Raw genomic sequence first — 25,533 nt, 5'->3', positions numbered from 1 at the left:
AAAGACGGGGCACTCATGCAAAACCACAGCCAAATTGAAACCATGACCTCAGTCACACTGAAGAACAGTTTTCCTCCAGGAATGAAGATAATAGAAACCCAAATACAAGCTACAAAATTTATTTGTATTTTGAAAGAATGATGGAAAATGTGAGAGCCAATCAGTTATTTTTGAAGAATACTTTCTAAATAGATAGATTGAGATATAATTCATTTAGAAAAAAGTTCATTTAATGTATACGAGTTAATGACTTTTTTAGTATATTCATTTATCAAAGTCAAATTTTAGGACATTTGTCACCCTAACTAAAAATCTCTCACACCCATTATTAGTCCCTTTTGTTCCCCTTAGCTCTATGCTACCACTAATCTATTTTCTGGACTCTGTAGATTTGTCTCTTTTTCAGCTAATATTTTTAAGCCGTAAGTTTAATATTGTATGTAAGCATTCAGAAATAACGCCGCTTAGTTGGTATCTATTATAGCCTCATTTGTTCTGTGTTGATGGTCATAAATAAATTTCATAAGGGCTAGGAGAATCAGAAATCTAGAGACTTTAAATAAGAATACTGGAATATTTGAGCACTGCTTGTAAAGCAAATTTCTAGATATTGTGAATACTATTTTGAATTTCTGTTTTTAAAGCAATCAAGTGCAGTAGCTTTATAGTTGGAGCAAAATTTACCCCTGCCACTAATACACTATTTATTTTTACCTTGGGTAAGTTAATTTCTCTGATTCTTAAGTAACCAATTAGTAAAATGAGGATAACAAGAGCTGCCTTGAAGGGTGATGATCTAGAGGGTGCCTTCAGCATACTAGACCCCTTGTTGGTCACGGAAGATAGAGACACAGATTTCTTGCCCTCACTTAATTCACTCACAAGAGACAGATAATGCAAACAAAAACGAGCAGTTACATTACAAGAAAACTGCACACAGAAAGTGCAGTAGAGCAGGAGAGTGAGATGGAGACAGTTGCAGAGAGGGACAGGGACGTGTTTGAGATGAAAGGGTAAGAAGGAATTTGCCAGAAAGAGAAGCTGAGATATGGAAATCCAGAAGGAAGTAATAGCACCTGTGATGTCTGTGAATGCACTTAGCACAATACCTGGCATAGAGGAGAAAATGAATCCTTCCTCTTATCTCCAGTATCACATATCCTTAAAAAAATGTTCTCTAGAATCCAGGAAAAAAAATTTTTTTTAGTTGCTGCTGCTAGGAAAAGTTAGTGGACCTGGAACTTGGGAGTTGCTTTTTTTAACATTTTCTTAAGATGTCACCTCTGGCACCAAAGTACATTTTAAATTTTGGCTTCTCCCCCCAACTCCATAAATTTGATGTTGAGAAATTTCAAACCAAGAGAAATTGATCTCTTTTAATCTAGAAACAGCCCTCTTACCTGTAGAATGGTTTGTAACTTGGACTTGTCTGATTGTTAATTTCAGCTTCTTTGAAAGCATCTGGAAGTCTTCCAACACACAACCTTTGGACTTTTCTCCATCAACATTAACTCTCTGGTTGACTTCACTGTTCCCAAGGCTTACACTCTATTTATATGCTAATAACCTCAAAATTTTCTACCTTCAGCCCAGACTTCTCTCCCTAATTCCAGCTTTATCCAAACTACCCACTAGACATCTCTAGCTGGATTGCCCATCAGAACTGCTCTGCCTACAGCCGTCTACATCTTATTTGAAACAACACATGTCCAGGTACTATTCTCTTGACAGCCTCTCCTTCCATAGCTCCCTCCTTCCACCTCAGGCATGTGCTCACATAGGCCTTGCCTAAAGCCATTCCTTTTGCCTAGACTAACCCCCTCCTCTCAGATACCACCTTGGTTAGTTCTTAACCTTCTTCAAGTCTTTACTCCAATCTCAGTTTTGGGACTAGCACTGACCATTCTATTTAATGCTGCAACCTCCACCCTCCCCACATTCCTGATCCTTCACCTTCCTCACATTTTCTTTTCTCCACACACACAGCATTTTCTGGCAAAGCCCATTATTTATGTTTAATGTTTACTGTCTCCCTACTGGAATGGAAGTCTCGCAAGGGCTGGAACCAATACTTTTTTCTTTTATTTTTTGCAGCAATGGGGATTGAATTCAGGGTCATGTGCATACTAGGCACTCGCTCTACTACTGTGCTACATTCCCCAGTGTGTTTTGTCCACTGATACAACCCAAATAGCTGATATAGTGCCTGGCACCTGGTATGCACTCAATAAATACTTGTTAGAAGAATTACGAATCTTGGAAAATGATATCAACTTTATGTATCATAAAGAAATTTTTGTAAATGGTGCATACTGAAGTAACAACTCTGCATTGGCTAGGCTTATTTGCTGTCCATTCATTGCTGAGTTCCTACAGAGGACCTATATATTTTGGAGCAAGCAGAAGAAACACATTTGTTTATTGCAACAGATGACAAACATTTCTGAATGCCTAGCAGTAGCCTTGAATTTGTCCTAGGCTGTCCTGGGCATAATCGTCCTGAAGGCCTGTAGAATATTCCACAATCCCAAATAAATTATACTGAGATACAGTGGTTAATGTATCTTAATTGGCATACGAATAAGGGACAAAATTAAGAGGAGTGCTGAATGAATCTTTTTCTTTCTTCTTCTCCTTGGTCATGATAACAGGATTTGTAAAAGGGAGGGGGGGGAGATTGAGAGATTTGTAACTCAGGTCAGAAAATCAATCAAAAGACTTTCATGTATATGGCAGAATTTTTCCCCTTGTCACTGGGTACAACACAACTGGGCTGCTTTTTTTTGTTTGGCCTGTGTTGGGAGGCAAGGGGTGGGGGTTTGTGGTGGTGGTAGTGGTGGTGGGTGTGTTTGTGTGTGTGTATATATTTGTGGTGCTGGAGATAGAACACAGGACCTCAAGCATGTTAGGCAAGCGCCCTGCCAAGGAGCTACATACCCAGGCCCAGGGGGCTAGTTTTAAAGTTACATACACTTCTACACTATGCATTAGAAGCAATGCCTGAATCCAACCTGGAAGCTAAAAACAAACATTGAATGGATATAATTGGAGCAATGAGTTACCTCAGTACTCAGCCAACTGAACAACTTCTTGTCAGAATATGCCAGAAAGAATTACTCAGGTGTACAGATTTGTTATAGGCAGCAAGCTGAGCTGCAAAAAAGATGACTACTCCCTCCAGATGTCACAGCCCACCATGCCAAGGTAAGAGAATTATGCAGTTACACTAACTTTCTCATCCCACAGGAACTTTGAGCTGTGTGCTCAGGGAACAGGTAATGTGGCTACTAACAACTACAAAGAGATGCAAAAAGGAACTGGTGGAGATCTTGGGGCCTAGTAAGAATCTCAGGGATAAAAAGAGCCTAAAAACTTCCAGAAAAAGGGAAGAAATGAGATCATAAACAAAGATTCAACACTTCCAAATGGCTTCAAACATCTCAGTAGCAACACTGGAAGCTAGAAGACTGACTGTGAGTGAAGCAATCTTCTCACCATTCTGAAGGAAAATTCTTTCCAACCTAGCAAAAGCACTAAAAAAAATGTGAAGGCAGAACAAAGTCATTTTTATACATTCAAACTTTGAGAAATGTACCACCCATAAGCCCTTTCCTCAGGAAGCTACTAGAGGATGAGCTGCATCAAAAATGGGGAATAAACCTAGAGAGATGAGGTTGTAGGATCCAAGAAACAGGAGAAGTCTACAAAGAGGGATAAAAAGCAGTCTGAGAACAATAGCTGGTGCTGGGCTGGTGGATGGCTCAAGTGGCAGAGTGCCTGCCTAGCAACCATGAAGCCCTGAGTTCAAACCCCAGTACCGCCAAATACAAAACAAAACAAAGAACAACAGCTGCACAGAAAGCCAAGAGAACAGGAACAAAGACTTGAGGAGGAAGATGGAAGGATCTAGAAGGATATAAAGGAAAGGATGGGACTGACAAATTACAAAATACAGGGGCTGGGGGTGTGGCTCAGTGGTAGACAGCACTAGAAAAAAAGATAATAGAATGTAGTGGAATACAAAACAGAACACAAAATATAGTAGAATATAGTAGAAACAGTTTTCATGGGAATTTTATAGCTTTTGACAGAGCCTGGAAAAAACATCTGAGATGGAGACATAGACAACTAACCAACCAACCAAACAAATGTGCATATGTACACATACACCCCTGCTCAGTAGTGAACAATGCTAACACAGAGATGGTTATAATGTAATGAAATTGGAAGAACAGAGAGAGAACTGGGATGCTAAAGGTGACAGGAGTTGGTATGAAAAGGTTAAACCTTCCTCTACTAAAACAAGACTTCGAGCTGCTTTTTTTTTTTTATTATTTTGTTATTTATTTATTTTCGGTGCTGAGGATTTAATCCAGAGCCTCATATATCTTAAGCACACACTCTACCAATGAGTTACACCTCCAAGAAGCCAAGCTGATGCTTTTTAAAAACTAGGGGAGGCTTGTAGATAATGTTTAAAGTTTGTAAAGCAAGAAACAGCACTATACTAAGCACACTACGTTAAAATAGGAGACAGAACTGGGTCAGGTGACCATATGGTTCATTTTGACCACATGGCACATTTGACTTTTTAAACTATCCACTTGCATGACTTTGATTTTTTAAACAATAAGTGATAACCAGTTTGGGTTACTTTTAATATTCCTTTTGCCAGAGAAAGATGAGAAGGGGATTTTCCCGAAGAGACTTCAGTCTGCCCCCTTAGTCTCTTGGCTTTCCTAATTTTGGACATGTGATTTTACCTCTGACGCTGTTGTCCTTTAATATGATTTTACTATTTATTCTTAATAAGAAATCTTTTCCCTTTCACAACATCTAATTACCTGAATGGAGCTATATTTCAAAGTACTCTGTGCACACACCATTTGTTCTAATTAGTTCATTTACTCATTCAAAACGTCTTACATTTTGCCTGTAGCCAGGCTGAAGCCAGGAATCCAGAGTACACAACGTTCCTGTTCCTGGAGATCTCTGGCTCCTCACAGCTCATTTTAAAAGTATAAAGAAAGAAGTCCTCTTTCCTGCTTCTCTTTCAAATACTTGCTAGAATATTTTCTAGTGTTCCTTAGTGCTATCTAAAAATTACCAGCTTTGAAACATTGATCTACCATTTGATCCAGCAATACCACTCCTGGGGATATACCCAAAAGACTATGACACAGGTTACCCCAGAGGCACCTGCACACCCATGTTTATTGCGGCACTATTCACAATAGCCAAGTTATGGAAACAGCCAAGATGCCCCACCACTGACGAATGGATTAAGAAAATGTGGTATCTATACACAATGGAATTTTATGCAGCCATGAAGAAGAACGAAATGTTATCATTCGCTGGTAAATGGATGGAATTGGAGAACATCATTCCGAGTGAGGTTAGCCTGGCCCAAAAGACCAAAAATCGTATGTTCTCCCTCATATGTGGACATTAGATCAAGGGCAAACACAACAAGGGGATTGGACTATGAGCACATGATAAAAGCGAGAGCACACAAGGGAGGGGTGAGGATAGGTAAGACACCTAAAAAACTAGCTAGCATTTGTTGCCCTTAATGCAGAGAAACTAAAGCAGATACCTTAAAGCAACTGAGGCCAATAGGAAAAGGGGAACAGGTACTAGAGAAAAGGTTAGATCAAAAAGAATTAACCTAGAAGGTAACACCCACGCACAGGAAATCAATGTGAGTCAATGCCCTGTATAGCTATCCTTATCTCAACCAGCAGAAACCCTTGTTCCTTCGTATTATTGCTTATACTCTCTCTTCAACAAAATTAGAAATAAGGGCAAAATAGTTTCTGCTGGGTATTGAGGGGGGGAGAGGGAGGGGGCGGAGTGGGTGGTAAGGGAGGGGGTGGGGGCAGGGGGGAGAAATGAACCAAGCCTTGTATGCACATATGAATAATAAAAGAAAAAAAAAAAGAATGGGAAGGCCATGTCCTTTAGACAGAGCCTCCAAATGGGGGTATCCGGGGGACAGGACTGCCAGAGAGCTTGGGGCAACAAGGTAGAGCTTGGAGGAGCTGTGGTAACATCTGAAGGAGGCCAGCATGGAGCCCTTTGCCAAGGTTCCTAGCAGCCTCTGGGCAGGCAATGCAGCCCTTGTGAAGTTGCATCTCTGCAGCCAGCTGCTTCTGGATTCCTTTCTTCAAAGGCTAATCCAGCAGGGCCTTTCCCTGGAGTGACTATGGTTACTGTCCCTTTGCCTGTATATTTTAGGGCATAAAATAAAGCAAAACCAAACAGGAAAAAAAAAAAAAAAAAGCAACTGAGGCCAATAGGAAAAGGGGACCAGGAACTAGAGAAAAGGTGAGATCAGAAAGAATTAACCTAGAAGGTAACACCCACGCACAGGAAATCAATGTGAGTCAATGCCCTGTATAGCTATCCTTATCTCAACCAGCAAAAACCCTTGTTCCTTCCTATTATTGCTTATACTCTCTCTTCAACAAAATTAGAGATAAGGGCAAAATAGTTTCTGCTGGGTATTGAGGGGGTTGGGGGGAGAGGGAGGGGGCAGAGTGGGTGGTAAGGGAGGGGGTGGGGCATATTATTCATATGCACATATGAATAATAAAATAATAATAAAAAAATAAAAATTACCAGCTTTGGTTTTTAAGAATGCAAACCTCTAGGGCCTTTTCCCTGAGACCCTCAATCAAATTCTGGGAGCAGGGCGCCAGGAGCTACATTTCACTAGGGGCACAGTAAAGTTTATGGGTCATGGTTTTGAAACAAGTTCCTGATGTCTCTGGTTGAGGCACACTGCCACTTAGTTATCTGTTTGGAGATAACAAGAATGGGCTATGAGAATTCAGGCAAAGCTGTGGACTCAAATTGGGTTTAATCTGTCCTAGTCGGCATGAGCCTAGTTTCAAAGACAACCAATGTATAGACTTAGGAGAGGAGTGGGGCTAAAATGGGATAGTCTGTCTACGTCTGGTTTTGAACTCTCTTTAGGTGAAAGTCACTCAATTTACTCCTCTTTTTTCTGATGGGAAAGCTGATGAAATGAGCTATCCCCCAGTAGTATACTGCTGAAATGATGAAAAGGAACGAAAAGCTAGAGCATTCTACCAGCACCTAATACTCAAGTTATAGAATCATATTTTTTCTCAGTAGATTCTGCATTCTGTTAACTAGAACACGAAGAATATAACCTCTCATAAGATGAGAATGACCCTCATTTTACTGATAATCAAGTCTCACTGTCTAGTCCCAAGTACACTGAGTCCAAGTAGCACAATTATTCTGAAGGCTGCCTCTCAGGCAGACAGTCCTTATAAAATGAAGCAAATTCCAGTTACTAAATAAAACACAGAGTGGGTCTTCTTCACAGGGCTATTTCACTGGGCAATGGGACTTATTCCATAACCATTCAGGATGGGTCTCCTCTGCCACTGGCACTGCTCCACCTACTGGGTGGAGGCATCACACACTGAGTGTCAAGAGCGTAGAAGGAACAATCAAAGGAGCAGGACCGCCACCTTCATGCCTGCTCTGTTCCAATGGGGGCCAAACGCAGTTTGTACCACTCCCAGGATTGATGCACTGACAGTGGGGAGAAGGATGAACAATCACTCCAGTCTTTTTCAGGCTCCCCAATCCTCTCCTGCCTTTTTTTTTTTTTGGGCACTGAAACTGATACAGAGCAAAACACAGATTAAAGGTACTGTTCATCATCCATCAGCTTTAGTAAATGCATGCCTCTGTGGTACTCACAGTCATACTCAAGTACAGAAACTTCCATCTTGCAAAGTTCCCTTTCCAGTTTCCACCCCTAGCAGTGACTATTTTGACTCCTATCATCATAGACAGATAGAATGGTGTGGTATCCATTCTCTTGTGTCTGGTTTCTTTCATTAGAACAATGTTTTTGAGACTTTTTCATATTATGTGTGTCTGTGGTTTGTTACATGGCCATACTGTTTATCCATTCTCCTATTCTGAACACCGGGGATGCTTACAGTTTTATATTTTCACAAATAAAACAAGCTTGCATAAAGCTTTTTTTTTTTTTTTTTGTAGGTACATGTTTTCATTGCTTTTGGATGAATGAAAACCCAGAAGTAGAAGTGCTGGGCTATAGAGTAAGTATATGTTTAACTTTATGAAGAAAATGCCTAACGGTTCTCCAAAGTTACAAACTTCTATCACCTGCATTCCAGCACTAATGTATTAGCGTTCTGGTTCTTCCATACCCTCACCAATATTTGGTGTTAACAGTCTGTTTCATTTTAGCCTTTGTGGAGGGTTTAAACTGAAATATACTGTGGTTTTTATTTTCATTTCCTTGATGTCTTTTAATGATGAACACTTCCCATGTGCTTCTTTGTGTATCTTTTTTTTTTTTGTGAAAACTATGTAAAAATTTTTTTTTTGCCAATTAAAAAATCAGGTTAAAAAATTTTCAAAAACAAAATCAGGTTGCCTTATTGTTTTTTATTTTATATTTTTGATGGGACTGGGGTTTGAACTAAGGGCTTTGTTGCTAACAAAGTGGGCACTATATTGCCTGAGCCACACCTCTAGTTCCTTGTCTTTTTATTAGAGTCAAGTTCTTTAGGTATATATTTGTATATAACATATTGCAAATATATATTGAAAATATTTCCCTTCTATTTGTGGCTTGCTTATTTTCTTAACATCTCTTCTTGAGCAGAAGGAAGGGTTATCTGTACGGTTACTGAGCAAATATAAAATTAAGTAAGTAGTAATGTTACAGATTTAAAGAAAAAAAATGGCCAGCATTTCTTTTTCCTTTTTCTTTTCTTTTTTTTTTTTTTTTTTTTTTTGTGGAACTGGGGTTTGAACTCAGGACCTCATACTTGCTAGGCAAGTATGCTACCACTTGAGCCACTCTTAAACTATTTGCTTTGAGAAGTAAATTCTGTATCTTAGCAAATTCAGAGTCAATATACTCATTTCACTGCCTAAACACAAGCTAAAATTTAAAGATGGCCCAAGTAAATAATAGGTGGTGGTTATGAGGGGACATGCCTCTGTCCAATGAGAATTAGGAAGGGAAGTCCTGAACACCACTCATGCTCAGACTGTTATCAAATCAGAAAGTGGATAGGCTTTTCTGTTTTTGTTTTTTAAGTACAGGGAAGGAAATAAAAAAGACAAGAAAGGAAGTCTTTAAAATCTTTTATATCATACTTTGGTTATTAATGCTGTTCACTATTTTTCTCATTCTCTCTACAAACTGATTAAAAATAGGGAAGGAAGTCATGGTGATGAAAGCAAGGCATGAAGATATCAAGGTTTCTGGGCTGTACTCCTAATTCATCTGCTGTGGGCAGGTGCCGCTGTCTATGGTCATGGCACCCCAAATATGCCAATCTTGTCTAGTTCATCTGCTGTGTGTACTGCCGCCACTCGATAAATCACAAATCACATGTTCTCCTTCAGTGGCTGAGACGCACAGCAAAGGCTGAGAGCTTTACTACTCATTAATGCTCTGAGAGCCTGTGGAGAACAGAATGTGTTACCTAATGGTCATCTGGGAAGGCCCAGCATCACCCAGTCCACCCTCTCTCACATGCCTAGGACCTGCCGCCTCCATGTAGCATCTGATACACTGCAGCAGTGCAAAGGTTTGATTTTCCTTGCCTCCTGTAATTACAGTAAACCTGGCTTATTCAAGGATTTATTACATGTGGTTTTGGCCAAGTGATGTAAAAAAAATTAGAAAATCAAAAGAAATTTCAAAAGCGAAAATTTCAATTTCTACATGTGCATTATGCAGCTCAATTGAGGAGGAGAAGCTCTCAGTCAGCGCCATATCATTGTTGATCGTACTTAAATCGTTGTATGATCTTCTGAGTGTTTCCCTGCTCTTAATTTTGTGAAAATATGACTTGCAAAAGTGTACAAATTAACATGCTTAATGTGAGTGATAAAGTGAAAATCTGAGATCTGTTAAAAGGAAGTGAGTCTTAGTGGAAGTTGGGCAGTGTTGTGGGAAAACATTCACAGTCCAGTACTGAACTCTATGCATCCTGAGCATTTGTGATTTTTTCCTCAACGATAGTCTTGGAACTATATACCTGCAAATACCGAGGGTCTACTGTAATCCCAAGAAAACCGTTCAAAACAACAGAACCATTGCAAATGACCAACAAAAAGGATGATATTGAGGATAAAGCTGTGGCAGCAACCCCACCTGTCCAGACAATCCAGCCAACCCTAAAAGCTCTAAAGAACACCTGCATTTCCATGGGGTATAAGCCCCAAAATAGACTGTTGGCTGGCTAAGTCAATAATGCCAGCTGAAGCAGGAGCCAAAGCTGGAGGCAGTGCGAGGCTGGAGATGTTTCTCTCAGGGTAAAGAAGGAAGGAAGGGAGGAAGGGTCACTCAAGGCACAGCAAGTCTTTTGTCCTCTTTCTTACACTATTCGTGTTAAACTGTCAAAACAAGCCTTAAAAAGAAACAAAGGGCGGAACATGGAGTACAATCTCAGTTGTAGCAAACTCTAAAGTCTGGAGATGAGAATGCCGATTTAGCAGGCCAACTGATGGACCAAGAGCACACACGTGGAGGCTGAGAAATAACTCAGGTACCCCTAAAATTAGTCTCCCAATGGGCTATAGTCCATGGACTCGCCTAATTCTATGACTATTCTGAGTCAGTCCTCAGTTTTGGGTTGGCTTTATTAGCCCATAAATGTGGTAGCCTGTCCCCTGGTTGGGCTTCAAGTGCCCTTGGGTCTATTGATTAGCAATTAAATGGCCAGGCACTGGTGGCTCATGCCTGTAATCCCAGCTACTCAGGAAGTAGAGATTAGGAGGATCGAGGTTTGCAGCCAGACTAAGAAAAGTTCGCAAGACCTTATACTGAAAATATCCAAGAGTGGTTCGAGTGGTAAAGTGCCTACCCAGCAAGCGCAAGGCCCTGTTCAAACCCCAATACTGCCAAAAAACAAAACAAAACAAATTAAAATGTTTGAGCTACTAGAACATGAACTACAAAACTGTCAGATGTCTTGTCCATTCCTCTTTGTCCTTACAGGGCAAAATAGCTTAAATGACAATCTTATGTAAATATAAATATGGGCTAGATCCTCATCAAAGTGGTGTTATCAACTTTGATTTCTACCAATCTGGTGAAAAATAGGAAGGGGTGGATTCAGGGCATGTTCAGGGCAGATGGGAATGAGCACCCAGTCTGAAGAACTGGGCTTCTAGTGACAGCTGCAAGAGATGCTGTAGCACACTGTGACTGAGGATCTCCAGGTGGCTGCTTTTGCTGGGCCTCGAGATGCCTCCTCCATCAGGAGCACATGGCTGCTCAAGTTCCAGATGGTTACTGACCTAACATACTTCCTGGATTTTTCTGAGGGGTGGGGATGGGGGCTCATCAATGCTTTTTTTGTTCCCACTTTCGTTTTTCTAGACAACATTCCTCTGATATTTCTGTAACACAGGATCATAAGTGAGAAACTTAGTTCTTGCATACCTGAAAAATGCCTTCTTTTGCCCTTAGTAACTGAAAGAGCTCCACTGGATAGGAACTCTTAGGTTCTGCAATACTTTCTCTTAGAAATAGGAATATATTGCTTTGTGGTCTTCTTATATTCAGCTTTGCTGTGACTCTGATGCCAATGTGATTCTTGCTCCTTTATAGGCTGGACTTTAGCAGTTTTTCTTATCCTTAGAGCTCTGAAATTTCCACTGTATGTGTAAAATGTGAGTCTTCCTAAATTACTAAGTTCATAGTGGGCCCTCTGGAGTCTTTCATTCTAAGGATTCTTGCTTCCCATATGTTCTGGGAATTTTTTTTCCATTATCTTGTTGGGTACTTGCTCCCCACTTCATTTTCCTTATCTTTTCCTCCTATAAAATTCACATTGGAAAGACACTAGAACTTTTTTTGTGACCCTTTCTCTTTTTATCATTTTATAATCTAAGGAAATTCTTCAGCTCTTTCCTCCTACTCACCAACTCCCTTTAGCTGTGTCCATTCCATTCAGCCCCTTTAATGAGGTTGTACCTAAACAATGTGTTTTACTTCAGAGATCTAGGAAATAAAATTCATTCTTTCCCCTAACAGTCTGTTCTTATTTCATGAGTGCAATATTCTCTTTCTAGCCTTTCAGGATGTAAATACATTTTCCTTAAAATCTTTATCTTTTATTTACTTGGATCCTCCAAATGCTAAATCTTCAATTTCTTGAGATTGGTGCTTCTCTTTTCTGACATCAGATTCCACAGAATGTTTGAGGGTTCTTAGCTGTATGTTTGTCACAGATGTTTATATTGCCTGTGTACAAATGCTACCTCTGTTTACCAAAGCCACTGTCTACTGCATACAGGGGAAAGGCAGCAAGCACAGGGCTTTTGGGTTCTAATTTCAACCTTTAATCTGATTCCACCTGCCTCTGTTGAAAATTTCTTAAGCTTCTAGACCACTCAGGATGCTTTTTTTTTTTTTTTTTTTTGATGGAACTGGGGTTTGAACACAGGGCTTCCCACTTGCAAAGCAAGCAATCTACTGCTTGAGCAACAGCTCCAGTTCATTTTGTTATTTTGGAGATGTGGGTCTCATAAACTATTTGCCAGGGCTGGCCTTGAACTGAGATCCTCCTAATCTCAGCCTTCCAAGTAGTTAGGATTACAGGTGTGAGCCACCTGCACCTGGCTCAGGATGCTTTTTTTTTTTACTTCCAGCATTGTTAAGAGTCTGTACTTTTCTCATATATTTAGGGTTCTGGGAAAGTGTTGTGGCATGTGTTCAGTTTGCTACCTTGAGCCACCTAGCACTGACTTCCAGGTAGAAAATGTTCTAGGTATCAACCATTTAATGCCAAATACCTTAAGATATACATGCCTTATAGCGAATAACAAAACGTCCTTAAAAGAAAAAAAAAAAAAAAACCTCCAAATGGTATACTGAGAAGATGTCTTAAGATGACCAATCCATTTTCTTCATTTAGTTACCAACAAAGCTTCCTGCTACTTTTTATGGTTTTTGAGGTAGTGAATCTGGGATGACCCAATAGGAAAAACTCTTCTAGTTACAAAATAGTAATTATAAGACAAATGTTAACACCAGTCTTATGAATGCATAAATCAATTTGTTAGAATCTAAGTGACTAATAAGATCACACTTCAAAACTGCAAGGCTAGGAAATGACCCTGTAATAGAAATATTGATCTGAGACCCCCTTCAAATTATAGAACATCTCCAATAATCAATCACTAAGAGAAAAAATAATTTGGGAGAAGAAATAATTTCTGGTTACTCAAATATAACCTAATTTAAAGGAGACAGTTCTTTCTCCAGTAAGCTATAGACAAGATCTGTCTCCTTTAATAAGAAGCTTGGTTAACAATGTGTACATACAGAAGTAAAGATTTCTTTTTCACCCCTACATAGAAATGTTTACAAAAAAATGCAAACCATGTGAATAAACGAACAAAAAATTAAAAAAAATATATTTAAAAAAATGCAAACCACTTACGTTGCTCTAATCAAAGCAGTTTTTACAGAGTAATGAGTGGGAAAATCCTTCAATAAAATGTCACTGCCTTGGGGTGAAAGGAACATAAGTAATAAATGTCTGGGTTGGGGTTGTAGCTCAGTGATAGAGCACTGGCCTAGCATGCTCAAGGTCCTGGGTTTGATACCCAGCACACCAGAAAAAGAAAGGGGTTACGTAGTTTTATTAAGGGTCTGCAATAATGAGGTAGGTTTGACTGGCAAAGGAAAAACAACAAGCAAACTTCGTGTTGCTTATAGAGCTATATTACAGAGGACATCCTGTGACTGCTCAAATAAATAAAAACAAGACCAACCAACAATCCTCCCAAAACCTGCTGAGACCACCATGGCTGACTGAGATGATCCATTAACTGTCCTTTGCTTCACTATAATGGCACCTCCCTATCAATAGCCTTGCAAAATTGGCTACTCCCATTATGCACCTGATCCCATGACATACCTGAAAACTCCATATAAGGCTGGGTACCAGTGGCTCATGCCTGTAATCCTAGCTATGTGGCAGAATGACATCAGGAGGACTGAGGTTCCCAGGCCAGCCTGGGTAAAAAAGTTTGCAGATCCCATCTGAATGGAAAAAAAAAAAGCGGGTGTGATGTTGTGTGCCTGTCATCCCAGTAACTGCAGGAAGCATAATATAGGAGGATCATTATCTAGGCTGGCCTGGGCAATAAGTGAGATCCTACCTCCCAAAATAACTGGAGCAAAAAGGTCTGGATGTGTAGCTTAAGTGGTGGAGTGCAGTGAGCATGAAGCCCTGAGTTCAAATCTCAGTCATCTACACACCCACTCCAAAAAAACCCCCACCAAATCAAACCAAAACAGAATACATAAAAACAAAAATAGTGAGTAAACCCTATTCCTGGAAAATCCTGACCCATTATTGGAATTCCCTGCTTCTTTCTCCAGCCTGAACTAATGAATAATTCTCCCCTCCATTAAAGTTTGCCTGTAAGATGCTATCCAGAATCCTTGGCAATGCATCTTCTCTCCTGAGAAGTCCACACTCCCACTACAGTGTGTACTTTCACCCTGAAACAAACTTCCTTCCAACTTCTTATTTTGTTTCTGAATTTTTTCTCTGAAGACAACAAGAACCTGGAAATACTAGGTAGGGTTCTCAATCTGCTCTATCTCTAAAACCTCCTCAGCCTTCACTCACTGACAATGTCATGAGAAAAAATTGAATGAAATTTCTTCCTGCAAATCAAGTTGAAGTTCAAACAAAAAACTTAAGACACAGAAGCACCTTGGTAGACTCTCCACTTCTCTGCCACCCATGTTCTCCCCTTGCCTCCTGCTTCTCGTTTGCTGAGTAAGAAAGGGTTAACTCATAAAGCAGAGCAAAGTTGTTTCAGCTCTATAGAAAGCTTTTAAGGATAGGGTCAATGCAAGGACCATATTCTTCATTAACTCATTAGCAAGACAGGTCACTGTGGCCTCAGGGTTCATTTATCAGCAGGAAAACCTCAGTGGGCCATGGCTGGTTGTTTCCTGCACATCTCAAAATGCAGAGTAGAGAAGTAGACTCCATTGTGAGTTGTTTCCTGACTTGGAAGGAAAGAAAATATTTTCATGATGACTATTCTTTTCTCGGGTTAGTGTTACATTTGGCCCAAAGGCATAATGGATAAATGCAGAACAGTACTCCCAGAGCTTTCTAATGTTTTTTTGTTCAACAGTTAATTATGCTCTAATGATGCTATGTGTACTTCATTGGGTTTTAATGACAAGGCACCAGTTTTTAAATGAATTTTATGTAAATGTTAATAGCTGTAGATTAGACAAGTTTCAGCAGTAATTGCCTGACTATCCACCTGCTCCACATACCAACAGCTATAATGCTCCTTCACCTCTGCTGTTCTTGACCTGGACCTATTGCTCCTGGTCCAAAGTAGGATTCAAAGCTATTAATCCTATGGAAACACAACTTATTTTGCTGTAAGATTTAGACAGGCTTTCTTTTATAATATTCACCTGGCATCTACCTTGAGGAGGAAAACTATACAAGACTGGGCAGTCATCGTGCTGTCAAGAGGAAACTAGGAGTTTCTCTCCAAATTAGTAATTAGCTGGATGAGCAGAGAGCTTTACGCACAAGTCCAAGGTAAACCTCTCAGGAGGGAGATTGTACTCAGAGGGTATACTTGGCATTGCTCTGGGAATTACACCTTGGGAAGGCTTCTTTGGCCTTTCTGCAAATAGGTTCCAGCAGGATATGGGAGGGAGGTCAGCAGTGCTGACAGCTCCAGACGCAGCATTTCGGTAAAAGCCAAGTTGCTGAATTCCCTTCCACTTCTTGCTTTTTCATTACCCACCCCATTTCTAAGGCTATCTTTCCCTGTTCAGCTTATTGCTTTTCTGATGCAGCTAAAGGAGTCGGTGTGATTCTGTGGGAAATAAGTGGCTGGAGGAATCAAAAGACCTACATCTTTTAACTGTGCTCTGGTCTGAACCTCTTCAAGATTCACTTCACTGAAAAAGCAGTGGGTCCCTGTGGTCTCTAAAACTTCAGTAGCATTATTAATTCTCACATTTGTATAGTGTACACATTCCATGTTAAATGCTTCAAAGATGCACTTCATGTGTCTGACTACCACAGGCCATGCCATGGATGGCTCCAGTGTCAGCATGTTGCCAAAAATCCACTGCCAGGACCTACTCAAGGCATCTGCTGTGCTACAAGTTTTAAAGCCCTCTGTTAACACCAGGGTTTATTTTTTCCAGAAGATGTAGAGAACAAGGGTATTTTCTAATTAGTACTGATGGAAAAAAATCTAAAATGTATTGTTTCGAAAACCTGCTATTCACTTTTGTCACAACAGTGTCATTCACTATTGTCGGCACTTCTATTTTTATGGGAATCCTTCTTTATTTGCCCAGGAAGAAAAGTCAGTAGAAATAGGAATTCATGTGTATAAAACTCTGCTGTGTTTTAGATTCATAGTAGCTTTGGCAAAAGAAATCTGCTTTTCTTACCAGCTGACTCATTAACATAAAGACTGTGAAAGTTTGCTTAATTGAAGGGGGGGGGGAGGTTGGGCAAGTAGAAAGGAAGTCACTGCTGGCTCATTACTTCCTATCCCTGGTGATAGCCAAAGCCAAGAGCAGAATTATAGTTTTGCCTGGCTCCTGTATATCACATACCTGCACTCTATTTGCATACCAGAGTAGAATTTGCATCTTTTCTCTAGACTCTTGGGAAAAGAAGAAAATTATTAGGCTAGGTACCAGTGGCTCACGCCTACAATCCTACAATCACGCCTACAAGCCAGCCTGGGCAAATAGTTCACGACACCCTATCTCAAAAAATCCTTCACAAAAATAGGGTTGGTGGAGTGGCTCAAGGTTAAGGCTCTGAGTTCAAGTCCCAGTACTGCCAAAAAAAAAAAAAAAAAAAAGAAAGAAAAGAAAAGAAAAAAAGGAAAATATTTTGAGGGTAAGTGGCTGGATTTAGGAACCTTCATCCAGCCTTTGGGACAAAGGGGAGGGCAGTAATTCTCACCCTTGGGCAATTGTGCCCTCAGGACATATTTAGCACTGGCTAGGAAACTTTTGGTCGTGCTTGTTTGGGGAAGAGCAGAGGTATTGTAGGCATCTAGTGCGTAGAGCTAGGGAATGTTACTAAACATCCTATAACATACAGGACAAGGAGATACCACCTAAATGTCAATGGTGCCAAGGTTGACAAGCTAAGCCTTATGTCAAATGGTACTTCCTCTAACCAAATGGGGCAAGTCTGCAGGTCTGTTGGAGTGAGAACAGCAGCCTCACTGACAAAGCCCTCCTTGAAAATAAACTAGATTTAAGGTGAAGACCAGTGTGAACACACCCCCATAAGAACCAAATTCTGCTTATTCTTGCAGAAGATAGAGACTTGGTTGGTTCTTGGAAAAATGGAAAAAGTCTCTAGGCTAACCTGACTGTATCACATGATACTAAACATTTTAAAATATCACTTAGCAAGAATACTTTCATATTTTAGCTGGTTAGAGGACAAAATGTTCTCCCTTGCCTAACAGCAGTTACTCTGTTGAAGATTCTGCCTTTAAGCACCCCTTGAGGGAGTGGGTCTAGAAATGGCCTGACTATGGTTCCTTCACACTAAATATGTTGACTCCATTTTTTTCCCAGCAAAAAATCCATCCACCTGATGCAGACAAGGTACAAACACTAATGGAACTATTTCAAGATGAAAATGAATTTTAGAGCAAATATGTATGCATGACAAAACAGCTTGGACAATTCTGATGGTCACCATAGGGAACAAGGTTCCTCCACCCCTAAATGCACAGGGAGGCCTGGGAGGGAATTCATGATCATTTGCTCAATTCCTTTAAAAGCTTCCAACAGAAACTAAGCAGTAAGTTTTGGACCTGTCTTGGTTAGAAAACTAAGCAAAACTTTCAACGCTGGTGAACTAAAAATGGTCAATATCCTAACACTGACTAACCCTAGTCTTTCCTGCCAGAGCATGGTTAAAGCAGTTAATCCACACAAGCTCACCTCAGGCAAGGATGATTTCAAGGGAATGATTCAGTGGATGATTTGAAAGCTGAGTAGACTGGGCAACAGATGGGCATGCAACACTTTATGTGGAATTCTGAAAAGGTGTTTGTTTAATAATTTAGGAGGGGAGTTCCCCTTATTCTCAAATTAAAGCAGCATGAACAATTTTACAGTTTTTCGTTAGTGTAATTACAGTAATTACACTATAGGCTGAAATAAACCAGTTACTTGAAACTCAAAAGATCAATTCCTTGGCTGCTGAATGAAACTAAACTTCAGCAGTAATGAACCCATTCTGAAGCCAATGAAAAGCTTGCCCTGTCAGCACATACAAGGCTTTGGGGAGCTATGCATATTTTTCCTTGTTATACACAGATATGAAAAAAAAAATCAGAATGATGGCTGCATAATACTGTCAATGTACTCAATGCCACTGAACTGTACACTTAAAAAATGTTCATTTTATGTTATGGGTGTTTCACAAAAGAAGCAAACAAAGAAACACCAGGAATCAAACCACTAACAGCTTTAGGGGAAAAAAAATGAGAAGTTTGCCCAACAGAGAAATTTCTATAAAATACTGGCACAATTTGTGACCAAACAACCATATTATAGTTCATGTTTGGCTATTTACAGAGGTGTACTAATAAAAAAGAAAAAAAAGAAAAGCCTAATCAAACTAAATCTTCAAGAGAATAGTAAGATCCTTAGGAAGAGCCCAGAAGCAACACCATTTAGAAAGAACATCCCCTAAAACTGAGTAAACTTTGAAATCTTGAAAAATGTTCATCCTTCCAAGGCATATGTTACTTGTTCCTACACTGGTGACTAGCTGCTACAAGACCTGTTCACATCATCAGTGACTAAAGTGAGGATGCAGGAGAGAATAATCAAGATCTTTTTCAGATGAGGTCTGAGGCTCCTGGCTTTCTATTCAAGAAAGAAACCTGAATGTTCATTAAGAGAAAAAAAATGGAATTGGATGGCAATATGAGCATCATGGAGCAAAGGCTCAAATGTCAATGTTTGGTATTCCCATCAGGACTTCATCTTGCTAAATTCTGCTGCACATTCAATGCTTACTAGTAAATAATAATAACAGAAAGGTGGTGAAGCTGGGAGCCAGTGGCTCGTGCCTGTAATTCTAGCTACTTGGGAGACTAAGATTGGAAGGATCGAGGTTAGAGGCCAGCTTGAGCAAAGAGTTTGCAAGACCCCCATCTCCAAAATAACCAGAGAAAAACAGACTGGAGGTGTGGTTCAAGTGGTAGAGTGTCTGCTTTGTAAGCATGAAGTCCTGAGTTCAAACCCTAGTCCCACAAAAAGCAAGAAGGAAAGAAGGAAGGAAGGAAGGAAGGAAGGAAGGAAAGAAGGGCAGGAGGGAGGGAGGAAAGGATATGGTATGTCCTGGATTTTGACATTAATGTCATAGGTGAAAATGGAAGTAGCCCAAGAACCAGGAATATGAATTTGCTAAAATTCTCAGGGGGTAAATCCATTGCACATAGTAACAGATGGGCCAATAGGATGAAGGAAGCAACAATAAATCAAGGTTTTAGATAATCTACACTGGGTGTACTTTAATTTTCCAACACAGCTCTAAAAACTTCCACTAAAAAAAATAAAGTCACCACTCCTTTGCAAGAGATTGGTATGCCACCCAAACTCTGGAAATAACCCTGCCCTATTGCCTCATTCTTTTCCTCTAAGGCAGTATTCTGCTGCCTAATAAAGACTTAGAAATCTTGTCACTCAACAGCACTTCCTCACATGACCCTGAAAAATGACTTAGCTTTCCCTGGGAAAAGACAGATGGTCTCATCCATCCTACCATTTGACAGCAAGTAGCTAGTGCCATGATGCATTTTGGAAGTTCAAATATACTAACAACAGTTAATATTTCTTTAGTAATACCAATGGAAAACTGACCCAAAGTGACCTTCAAAAAACACAAAAGAAAGCAATAAAGGTTTACCTAAAAAGAAAAAATAGTAACTTCACAGTGGACAAACCTGGCAAACTCCACTTTCACCAAATAATCAGTTAACATTATTAGAAATACGTTGATACATGAGGTAAGAAAGACATGTCATCTTTCTCAGTCTTCCATAACCCCAATCTAATGAGGCAAATCCCAATAGAAACATTCTACAAAATATCTGACCAGTATTCTTCAAAAGTCATGAAAGTCAAGAATGGAGGAGTCTAAGGAGACCTGACAGCCTACTACAAGGTAGAATTCTGATTCAGATCCTGGAACACTACAGGATATTAATGGGAAATTAATACTTATGAAAAATGTTAGCATAAGGAGAAATTGAGTAAAATTTCTAGGATTTTTATAATCAGGTTATAAGGAAACCAGCTAGAATTCTGATGGCAATTGGACAGAATTTGTAGGTCAATTTTGGGAGTATTGCCATATGAAAAATATTAAGTCTTCTAATTCATGAATATGGATGTCTATTTATTTAGTTCTTCTTTCTTTCAATAGTATTTCATAGATTTCAGCATATGAATCCTTTACATCTTTTTAAAATGTTTTTCCTAAGTGTTTTATTCTTTTGAGACTTTTGTAAACAGAATTATCTTCCTAACTTCATTTCTGGATTGCTTACTACAACTTTATAGAAATACAAATTGATTTTTATATATGGATCTTGTATCCTGCCACCTTGCTAAATCTCTTCATTGGTTTTACTAGTTTCCTAGTGGATTGCTAAGGATTTTCTATATATAAGATCATGTTGGAAAAAAATGAAAAAAGAAGAAAAGATCATATTGGGCTGGTCAAGTTCAATGGTAGCATGCTTACCTATAAGGCTTTGGGTTTGGGCCCCAGCACTACACACACACACACACACACACACACACACACATACACACACACACACTCCTCTTCATGTCATCTGTAGGGGACAGTTTAACCATCTCTTCTCCAATCTTGATGCCTCATATGCTCTTTATCAGATTGAGGAACTTTCCTCTTATTCCTAGTTTGTTGAGTGTACTTAATTTCTTTTAATAGCTGAATAATGTTCCACTGTTGATATACAACATTCTGTTTATCTATTATGGCCACTGGGTTGTTTCCATGTTTCAGCATATTTTCATCCCAAAATTTTGTGTGTATATTTGCTTTCATTTTTCATGGTTATTTACCTATGAGTGTAATTGTTGGGCCATATGGTAACTCAATGTTTAACTTTTTTTTTTTTTGGTACTGGGGTTTGAACTCAGGGCCTACACCCTGAGCCACTCTACCAGCCCTTTTTTGTGAAGGGTTTTTCAAGATAGGGTCTTGTGAACTATTTGCCCGGGCTGGCTTTGAACTGCGAACCTCATGATCTCTGCCTCCTGGTAACTAGGATTACAGGCATGACCACTGGTGCCTGGCTTTTTTGACTTTTTGAGGAACTGCCAAACTCTTTCCCAAAGTGGCTGTACCATTTCACATCTCATTAATAATGTGTAAGGGTTTCGGGATCTCCACACCATGGCCAATACTTGCTGTTTTCGTCTTTAAAAAATTTTAGTGTATGTGTTTCAGACTGTCTTGGCCTGTAGCCCACTCTGGCCTTGAACTCACAACCCTACTGCCTCAACCTCCGAAGTACCGGTATTACAGGCATAAGTCACCACATCCAGGCTCAATTTTTTTTTCTTCTTTTTATTATAGCCATCCTAGTGGGTGTGAAGTGGTACCTCATTGTGGCTTGATTTGCATTTCCCTAATGAATAATTATATATTACAAGCTCTTTCAGTAAATTTTATCTTAAACTATTGCAGACATTTAATTGGCCATGATATAAATAGAAGATAGTCTTAAGTCACATTGAAATTCTTGCCAAAAAAACACAAAAACAATATAAGACTATTCACTAAAGGACTCTTAGTAATAACAAAAGATGAGAAATTACCAGGGTGTTTATCAAAGAAAATTAACTGAATAAACTCTAGTAACTCACAATGGAATACCTTGCCTATAAAAAAAAAATGAATGCAAAAATTAAGTACTACTATCAAGTGACTTTCAGAATTGATTATTAAGTGACAATGAAGTAGAAAAAGCTGAATGTGGTATACTAGTGTCAATCCAAGGAGAGATAAATACAAAAATTTAAACAGAAACAAAAGCGGTCACTACAAATAAAAAAATAAAACAAATGAATCTAATAGGTATCCAATTGGTGGTATTACCAAAGCAACAACAAAAACTTATTCTGAGTGACTTTTTTCTTTTTAAATTCTATACTCATTTTAATTTTTTTGCCATACTAAGGTTTGAACTCAGGGCCTCAGGCTTGCTATGCAGGCACTCTGACAGTTTGAGCCACTCCACCAGCCCCTAAGTGACTTTAGAACTCAGTAATTTGACCCTATATTTTTAGTGTAATATACCCTAAAGACAAAAAAGAACTGCAAAAACAAAATAAAGCAAAACACTCCAACCTAAACTGCTTATACCAATCACAGTAGATGATGGTGTTAGTATTATCATTCTGAGATGTGTATTATGAAATAAAGTAAATAAGTATTTATGTGCTTTTTTTTATTATTCATTTATTCACATGTGTGTACACTGTTTGTGTCATTTCTCCCTTATGTGCTATTTTATCATTCCTATTCTGGGCTTAGGAAGAGAGAAGCTTCAAATTTAATATAACCCGAGAGTCCTAAACATGATTTGGAAGGAACAGTACTGCTTTTAAAGAAAGGAAAAAAAATAAAGCAAAATGTGATATATATATATATATATATATATATATATATATATACTTTTTTTTTCTGTGTGGACTGAACAGCCTGGAAACAATGACCAACTCAGTAACAACTAGCATCCCTTATCCCTAGTGTCTTGAAACATTTCTTAAAAAAAGGAACCAGGGCTCCTCTGTTAGATGATTAACACCAAGTCCAGGGTAGGAAATGAACAAAATGAGACTTGAATATTTTGTCATACCAGATAACATGGAAACTATCAAAGATTATTAGGATCACTGTCAAAAGGAACTTATCTGAAGAAGTATGCATTGGCTGAATATAAAACAATAAGGACAATGACTGCAATGAACTGAAATAATATCAAATTTAGTTTAAATTCATGGGCTCACATTAAAAATGCTAACGGTTACTACTGAAAGATGTTGATGAAGCAGCTCATTTTGAAATGGGTAAATAAGTGGAATTTATCTTCCCCATATGAATTGAGAACTAAACAGAAAAAGAGAGATTTGTATTTTCAGAACTATTGGAACTAATAATTGAAGAAGAAATGACAGAATTAAACTGCTATCATTTTGTAAGCACGAATGGATCTAGGATCATCAGTAGCTACTAACAAACATCACACACACACACAAGTAAACAAGCATTATTTGTTTCATTCTGTATCTTTAATATCAAGATACAGTCTTGATAATAAAAAGCAAATGCATGTAACTAGAATCTAATCAAATCTTTAGATTCAACCGAAGGGCAGAGGACCATATTAAACCTTACTGTGAGGATGTAACTAGTAAAGTTCAGATGTGAGAAACTCCATATGACAAATTTCTAATTTCTTAAAAAATAAAATCTAAGTAAAAAGAGATGGAATGGGAACTTAAAAATTAAAAGGCGCTACAAAATATAGCAATCAACTGCCATGAATGGACCTTACCAACCAACTGCAAAACAACCAAACACATGACAAAAATTAGATATATTTAACAGTAGCTGGATAACTGGTACCATTATGAAAACATTGTTACATTTTTCCAAGTGAAACAGGAGATGGTTATATTTAAAAAGAAACTCACATTGAAATATTTATGGGTAAAATTATGTACCCAAGATTTGCTTTAAAATAATATAGGGAAATTGAGTGGAAGTATAGATGAAATAAGATTAGGCACTAATGTTTTATTACTGGAGCTGGGTTAAAAAAGAAAAATAAATAAATGGGACCATGATGTTAATGATGATACATCAAATAATGATAAAAAAATTTCTTAAGGACGTTTTTTCTTCTTTTTTTTTTTTTTGGCTGTACTGGGGTTTGAACTCAGGGTCTCTCACTTGCTGGGCAGGTGCTCTACCATTTGAGCCATGTCCCAGTCCAATTTTCAATTTTTATAAAAAGCTTTTTTTAAAGAATCACTTTATTGAATCTGTTCAGTAAAGAACAGAACAGAAAGTCTGACTATGTATAATTCAAGTAGAATGTCCTACCTTCTGCTGTAATTATTGCTATTTAAACGAAGAATTTTCAGAGATTATTAAAAAATTCTAACAAATCTTAACTATGCCAGGTCTCCAATGAAACAGGTGTGCTTCTCTTGTATCAATTTCATATTTTTTTAACTATATATAAAAGTGAACCAGAAAAATAAGCTTGCTTACTTTGATGAACTAAGTGGTTTTCATTGGGGTTAATTTTAAATATGACTCACAACCTTCATGCAATTTGTCTCGAAGAGTATTTAAAATCTACAGAATATAAGTCCTTCATTGAGAAAATGGACACAGCAAACGTTCAGAGGAAAAACTAACGTGGGAATGCCGGTACTAGCAATATGTCACCATGTCACTGGTCTCCTCTTCCAACACGATAGCCACGATCAAGGTTACGAAGCATCAAAGAACCTATCGGCCATCCTTGTTTATTATGCCTTTGCTTCCTGGCTGCCATCTTCTTGGAAAAACATCATGATACCATGAAAGGAGCTTAGGCTTTGGAGTCAGACAAACCCCGTCAACTTGGGTTCTCTGCCTCTGACTAGGTTGGGCAGGTGATAAACATGTCTAAACCTGTTTTTTTATGTGTAAAATGGGGATGAAACTATTTCCTAGGATCAGAGGTGATGCACATTAAGTAGCTATGGATTATGTTCTTTAGATAACTTGTTGAAAGACAGAGGGCCAGCACTATCTGAACAGAGGTAAAATGTCTAAAAGAGTTGGTGAAAGGAGAGATCAATCCACAAAGAAATACTGAACATTTTGCTTTTAAGATTCACTCCTCTGTGAAGAGCAACATTCAGAGGCCTGCGGAGAACTGTGGAATGTGTGAAGAAAGAGCAGACAGGGATGTGCAAAAGCCAATCATTCTGTAAGTGGGCTGGAAATGAGTGCTGCAGACCAATAGTTTAGAGCCTGTTTTAAACTTAGCTGTAGGGATGTTTCCTGTCCTCTTTAGGACCCAGTCCTTTGAGGACAGGGTCCTTTTTCATTCTTTGTATCCCCAGCAAAATACTTTGACAAAATTATTCTTCACAGCCAGTTTCACCTAAGAATGAAGTAGTTTTCCCTAGCACATTCTCTCATGAGGTAGGCACTGTGTTTGCTCATTTGTGGAGGAAGTCATGGAGGTCACCCAGGAGGACATGGCAGTGGAAGGATATGAACCCTAGTGGCTGCCTGACTCCAAGTGTGAAGTCACATGAGCATGAGGCATGTGGCTTGGAGGTTCCAAAAAACCAAAAACCTATCTCCAGAAGGTGTCCTCATGATGGTATTA

General features: G+C 38.9%; 1 protein-coding gene across 5 annotated transcripts in view; it reads right to left on the bottom strand.

The window, feature by feature from the left end:
- The window catches only part of Cfdp1 (craniofacial development protein 1), a 106,555-nt gene that overhangs the window by 24,007 nt on the left and 57,015 nt on the right, over positions 1-25,533 (bottom strand). For 2 of the 5 annotated variants that reach the window (XM_074055644.1, XM_074055645.1), the window contains exon 7: positions 13,965-14,089. The exons of the other annotated variants lie outside the window; for them this stretch is intronic. In XM_074055644.1, coding sequence (XP_073911745.1) covers positions 13,965-14,089 — 125 coding nt within the window. The remainder of the gene's footprint in view (positions 1-13,964; positions 14,090-25,533) is intronic. 5 annotated transcript variants of the gene reach the window in all.

The sequence above is a fragment of the Castor canadensis genome, chromosome 15 (genome assembly GCF_047511655.1).
Source record: "Castor canadensis chromosome 15, mCasCan1.hap1v2, whole genome shotgun sequence".
Classification (NCBI taxonomy): Eukaryota; Metazoa; Chordata; class Mammalia; order Rodentia; family Castoridae; genus Castor; species Castor canadensis.
This window is presented reverse-complemented; position numbering and strand designations above follow the sequence as displayed.